Raw genomic sequence first — 6,375 nt, 5'->3', positions numbered from 1 at the left:
GGCTTGGTCAGGCTGGGGAGATGCTCTGCCCCAGCCACAACCACCAAGGTTCTGCAGATACTCTGAGGGTGAGGGCAGGGATCCCAAATCCAAGCAGTTCCACATTAGGATCAGCAGGTTAAAAGCAGCCAGTGATGAAAAATACCCAACAGTTATTTCCACTGACAACCTCATCACATCATCATTACTTTGACCACAGGAGGCTTTTTATTCCAAGGAAATGCAGAATATTTGAGAGCTTAGCACAAGGGGCAAAAATAATAATGCTTAATTACTTTTTTGTAGTCAAAAATAGGTTCTGAACACTCATAATACACATTTATGGCATATTCTATATAATATTTACAAATATTGTATAGGTGGGAAAGATTAGACACTGGATTAATTTAATTCATTATTCACATCTGGTTTCTCCTCAATGGCTTAAGAACACTGATATTTGATATACAGAGAGTTTTTAGATGATATATAGAATAAAAGAATATCCTTTTACTAATATCCAGCTTAAACCTCCCCTGACACAGCTTCATAACAAAACAACAATCACAGATATGTGGGGGAAAATCAACCTTTTGCCTGAATATATGAATATAATAGCAGAGAAATTAGGAGTGAACAGCTCAGAGGATTCTGTCAGAAAACGTGGGGGTTGGTTTTGTTTAAAGGAGAAATTCCTCCTTTGTTTTCTCAGCCCTAATTCATATTTTCTCCACCTACACAATGCTGGGAGCCTGAGTAGCCACAGCTCTATTTTTAGCAACAAGACACTTCAAACCAGCCCAAATTCCACAGCCAGTCTGGGGCATCACTGAGGACTTCTCTGTGCTAACAGTGATGAGAAAGCAAAATGTTATTTCAAAATGCTTCCAGGAAGATTTTGGGCTTTTATCACCAAATATTTGTGTTTTCTAAATATGACACAAAAATGCTGCTTTTTTTTTTTGGTTGTTGTCAGGCTATGATTTAATTCTTTTTTTTTTTCCCAAGTCGTGGGTGATTAAAAGATAAAAAAATGAGTCAGCAATAAAACAACTGATTGAAATAACCAGGAAAACATATTTTAATGGGAAAAAATCCTACCTCTCCCAGTTGTAAAGGTTAATGTTGACTTGAATAGCTTGGTAAACCAGGCCTGACTGAAGCAGGAGGGTTTCAGCCTCCTGGGTGCTCCCACTGAACAGCAGCATGTGAGCCATCCTGGATTCCTTGGATGGCAGATCCTTGATGGAATTGATGTACTGCACTTTGTCAATCTGCTCAGGGGCAGGACAGCAAGGAAATTAATTCATGAACTTGGTTTTGCAACAATTTAATTGGGATTTAAGTGCATTTTCTTACCTCCCCAATTGCTGCATAGGCAATTTCAGCTGTGGTCATGTCCTTGTTGGCCACTGCCATGGCAGCCAAACAAGCCCACAGGGTCTGATCCTGAAATTCAAAATACAAACAACTTCTAAACCTTCAAATATTTATTATCATGCTACAAACGACTCCTCAAAGCAACTGCACAAGGCCTGGAAATTATGGGTAATAATACATTTCTCTGTGTGCCATTTATGGCACTGTGGTCTAAGTCTCTTATTAGGAAATTATTAATTATTTCTCAGAACTAGGAACTAGAAAAACTTAATGGTAATAATAATATTACATTTTTCAATTATAATTTTTATTACTTCTATTGTTTCTGTGAGGTTTTTTTTGGGTTTTTTTTACACAGCCTTGAGGAAACCCCACAAATTCAGAGCCCAGGAAGACCCTAAATGACATTTTGATGGATTTTCAAGTGACAACATTACGACAATGACACCCTAATAAACCATATTTAAGCACAGTTTAAGCTACCACATCTAAAACTCTATTCAGACAGGAAAAAGGTAATTTTTGACTGTTTAGTTCATGTGGACTGCAGGAATTAAATGGGTCTTAATATTTTTGTTGAGTGTGTTCAATAGCGAATCTGGAAATAAAGGCTTTGCCCTGTGAAGGTTTTTGGAAGGATCACTCTTGATTTAAATCAGAATTGACACCTACACTGAGGATGTTCTAAACCCATTCCCATATTTCCCAACTGATTTTTCCATGACTCAGGACAAACCCTCCTGCAGGCAGCCCATAATTTGGGAGGATTAAGATTGTTCAGAGAATCAAAAGCTCAGAAAATCTGTGTCCCCTTCTATTCCCACTTCCCTTTTATTTAGAAAATCGGTGATAAATGCTGAAAACTCAGCCTGAAATTATCCAGGAGATGAAATTTCTATGAGTTGTTCCTTGATAGGTTTTGCTGCTTTTTTCCCCCACAGAAATATGACCCATTTTATTATTCCTGACTGGAAATACTTTCTACAGTCTACTTGGGAATACTAAAATCAAAATATCCTGACTTGGATGCTTAAATCAGGTGATGTGGACACTAAAAATAAAGATTCTGTTACAATTAATTATAATAATACAACCCAAATTATCTGGATGTGCATTGTTTTAATAATTCAGTGACACAAATACCTGAAATACACATTTAAGGTCATGACAAAAGTGCTAAACTTTTCTAGGAATAAATGGGAATGAGGATTTGAAGCGATTTTGTTGTTTTAAAGACTACCACACTCACCTCATCTGTTGCTGTTGTCTAAATAAATACAAAAGAAAGCAATGGAAAAGGAAAAAAAATAAAAAGAAGTGAAATGAAATATGGAAAATAACAGGTAATTGTGGGAATGTCACTTTTAATTGGTTATATTAAGGCCCAGACCTGAAAACTTAAGCCTAAAACTAAATTCTGTGAGCATCTCTGTTCAATCCTGCTGGATTTTGGTGTGACTAAAAATAAGAATTGTTATTTATCATGAAAGTTATGAAATTATTATGTTATGGAATTAAGAAAACCACATCATTTTCCACGAGCAGCCAAAAAAGTGAGTGACAAAGCAGGCTGGAAATGAGATGTAGCATTTGATAGGGAGAGATCACTATGAAAGGACACTTAAAACCATAAATATCCCATGGAATGGTACCAGAATATTCCCAAAAATCAGCTGTACCTTGACAAAGCGACAGAGTCTGACCCCATCTTCCCACCTGGAAGCGCTGACATAGTCATGGAGAATTGCAGGGTAAGGGGAGATGTGGAGATGGACAAGGGACCCATCTGCTCTCCTAATTGTGATCTGATTCCCCACAAAACTCACAATCTGGGGGTTTTTGCTGAATTCACTGTGTGGAGAAAGAAAAAGAAGTTAATACTCATTTGTTTTTACAGGGAAGAATTTACCACGAATTCTTTGTGACCTAATATTTTGTTAATGTCGAACGTAATTTAACCAAATACTTGCTGTTTGTTTTTTACAAAAAACTGAGGCAGTATTTCATGAGGAAGAACTTAAATTTTGCTTTTCCATCAAGATGCTGCTCTACTTTCAAACCCCACATCATCATTTCAACCCTGAGCTTTATAATTTTCCTTATAAAACACTTTTGCCTCATTTCCTAATCAAGAAACAGGAGAATTTCAAAAAGTTGCAAGCCCAGCTTTTACTTCTCCTGACCACAATTTGTTAAGGAAGGAGGAAAATAGTTAAATCATATTTGGATTAAAAAGGATTTCTTACCTGGCATCTTTTTCATAGAGAGTTCTTGGGAGAAGATCTTTATCCACATAGACTGTGTTGGGATAATACCAGACTGTGAACCTGGAATCCTGAATCCCACACAGGATGTTGGATGTGTCATTCCAGGCCAAGCTTTGCACCATTGTCCCTTCATTTACAGACAAGAAATAATGGACATTGCCATGAGAAACTTCAAACTAAAGGGAATTCTCAAAGGGGGCTTATTCATCCTTTTGGGTTGTTTCTCGAAGGTTTTAACCCCAAGTTTGTAACATTTTAACTGCTGCTTTACATTGAACTGACAGAAAAATTATCAGAGTTTAGATAAAATGTACTGAAATTGTTTCTAGCTCTATCATATAAAAGCCACAGTTTTTTTTTTCAAGTTCAATTTCACTATTAATTAAGCAAAATGTTGTCTCTTGCATTAGATAAAAATCTGTTTCCCTGCCAGCATCTTCCCAAACACCAATTTGAATTTTTCTCACCTATTTTGACAATCTTCTGCTCTTTCCCAAACCTTTTCACTGAGGTGATGAAAAGATCTCTGTTCTTATCAATAAAAGCTATTTTTCTCTCATTTGTAAGTCCTTTCTGGTCCAAAGCAATCTCCACGATCTCTGTCTGAAAAGGGGAAAAGAATCTCTGAATTTTATTTTGGAGATTTAATGTCTGGACATTCAAATTGATTTTTTTCCCTAAAAGCAAAGCAGAAAACTCTTTGATAAACTGGGCTGAGAAAATACTTTTTGTGTCATTTCCCTGTGGAATGAATCATTCAATGGGGTTGGAATTAATATTATTTTAAGGTCCTTTCCAACCCAAACCATTCCATGATTCTGTGATTTTATAAACTGAATTTCATGAAGATTAAAACAATTTGAAGACAACACAAAGCATTAAAAGTCAGTTGAAAAGCTCCATTCTATTAAGATTTTAAAACCTTTAATGGGTTTTCAGTCCCATTATGGAGGAAGCCCATTAGTGATCCTTAATTTCTAAGTAAAATAAAGTCATTAAATCCTTCTCTTTACCTTGTGGGTCAGAGGTTTTCCATCACCCAGGGGCTTCCCAGATAAAGCTTCAAATATAAAGATAACTGAAGAAAAATAATGATTTGCTTTATTAATTAAAACAGCAGCTTTCCATAGATTTTCCCAGTGATTCCATTTTTTTGAGTGTGATTTAGTGCAAGTGGATAAAATATTCTGTGTGAGCTTTACCAGTGATTTTCACACTCTGGTGAAAAAAAGAATCGTATAAAAAACTGAATTTTCACCTCCTATCCCTATTTTTCATTTCCTATCTCAAATGGGGCTTTACAGAAATGACACCAAGTTCTGATAAAAATCTGCACTCAGAATTTAAATAAATCCACATTTCCAATACCAGATTGACTCAATCTTAACCCACAACTCAATGAATGGAAATGTTTAGAAAGAGAGAAAATTGACTGAAAAATCCCATCAAAGAGTAAAAACTTACTCAAGTATTTTCTGTAAATATTCCACGGATCAGCTGGAAGTTCGAAGCCAAACCATTCTCTTGAAGTTTTGAAATCAATTTTAAGCAAGACCCATAATTTGAATTCATTTTTATACTAAATATATGTATTTTTCTAACAAATAAACCAGAATTTACCCTTCTCATCAGCTTTGTCCTTCACTGCCAGGGTGTCATTGCTCAAGGACACTGTCTGGGCATTTAAAACATCTGTTCTCATGCCTGGATATTTTGGAGAGGAAATTAATCTGCCCTCATAGGAATATAAATAAAGTCCTCCACCATCTACAAGAAGAAAATGCCTACAAAAAAAAAAAGAAAAAAACCTGAACAACAGAGAAGTAAATCACCAAGTAATACAGAAAAATCATATTTTCAACAACGGGTTTAATATCCTGCAACTGTTTTTCCAGTTTCCATCATTTCTAAGCTTTACATTTCCAAGATATTCTGGAAGTTCTGTATGGAAAAGTTTGGTTTTAATGTGAGTATTATCTTTTGCCAAAAGAAATGTTTATTATGTGAAATATTCATGATTTTATCTGGGTATTTCTTGTTTATTTACAACATTTCAATTTGAGCTTATTATGTTCATTATATATATGTATATAATAAATAAATGTATTTATTTTATATATAAATAAATACATCTATGTATTATTTGTTATATATATTATAACTGAATTTATTTATTTATTCATTTAATAATTTTATTATGTTCATAATGAACATTTTAAGAAGTCAGGTACCTTTCTGCTTGGAGAATCAAACTCACAGTTCCTTCCTTTAGATCAAAAATCAATGGAGTGTTCCAGTTCTTCGTCCTGCAAATATAAAAAATCAGCATTAAAATCATTAATTTTCACGTATTTCAAGCACAAAGTTGGATTCAGTAAAGAAAACCCCATATTTTTAATCACCTAATATTCCTAAAAGGGAGGTTTTCCAACTTCTAACAGCATTTAGGAAGCCAAGGAACACTGAGAAGCACAAAATACGGTGGAATAACACCTCTGCCTTCATGGTTTCATCCCTTCCCACCAGCAGCAGCTGCCCCAGGAGCCTTAAAAACCAGCAAAATGATATTTATATGGATTCTTTTATTTTGAAAATATTTCTGACTCTTTCACCGTGATCTGGAGGTCAGAGAGTCTTTGTGCCCTATTAGAGCTGCATCAGCGTTCACTGAGCAGATATTCCTGAGCAGAAAATCTCCATTAATTAAACCTTAACTTAATTATTGTGCTTCCAATCGCGTTCCTGCGAC

The 6,375-nt window shown here is 35.2% G+C and overlaps 1 protein-coding gene across 2 annotated transcripts in view; it reads right to left on the bottom strand.

Annotated features, from left to right (window-relative positions):
* IFT80 (intraflagellar transport 80) overlaps positions 1–6,375 on the bottom strand; it is a 30,544-nt gene that overhangs the window by 4,994 nt on the left and 19,175 nt on the right. Inside the window, exons 10-18 of one of the 2 annotated variants that reach the window (XM_017734355.1) lie at positions 5,858–5,932; positions 5,247–5,410; positions 4,640–4,704; positions 4,094–4,229; positions 3,606–3,753; positions 3,039–3,210; positions 2,609–2,626; positions 1,339–1,428; positions 1,081–1,253 (exon numbers count right to left, since the gene is read on the bottom strand). In XM_017734355.1, coding sequence (XP_017589844.1) covers positions 1,081–1,253; positions 1,339–1,428; positions 2,609–2,626; positions 3,039–3,210; positions 3,606–3,753; positions 4,094–4,229; positions 4,640–4,704; positions 5,247–5,410; positions 5,858–5,932 — 1,041 coding nt within the window. The remainder of the gene's footprint in view (positions 1–1,080; positions 1,254–1,338; positions 1,429–2,608; positions 2,627–3,038; positions 3,211–3,605; positions 3,754–4,093; positions 4,230–4,639; positions 4,705–5,246; positions 5,411–5,857; positions 5,933–6,375) is intronic. The other variant, XM_008633737.2, reaches the window with a different exon arrangement.

The sequence above is a fragment of the Corvus brachyrhynchos genome, unplaced genomic scaffold (genome assembly GCF_000691975.1).
Source record: "Corvus brachyrhynchos isolate BGI_N302 unplaced genomic scaffold, ASM69197v1 scaffold544, whole genome shotgun sequence".
NCBI lineage: Eukaryota > Metazoa > Chordata > Aves > Passeriformes > Corvidae > Corvus > Corvus brachyrhynchos.
The sequence above is the reverse complement of the archived record's forward strand: the minus strand, read 5'-3'. Positions and strand labels throughout refer to the sequence as shown.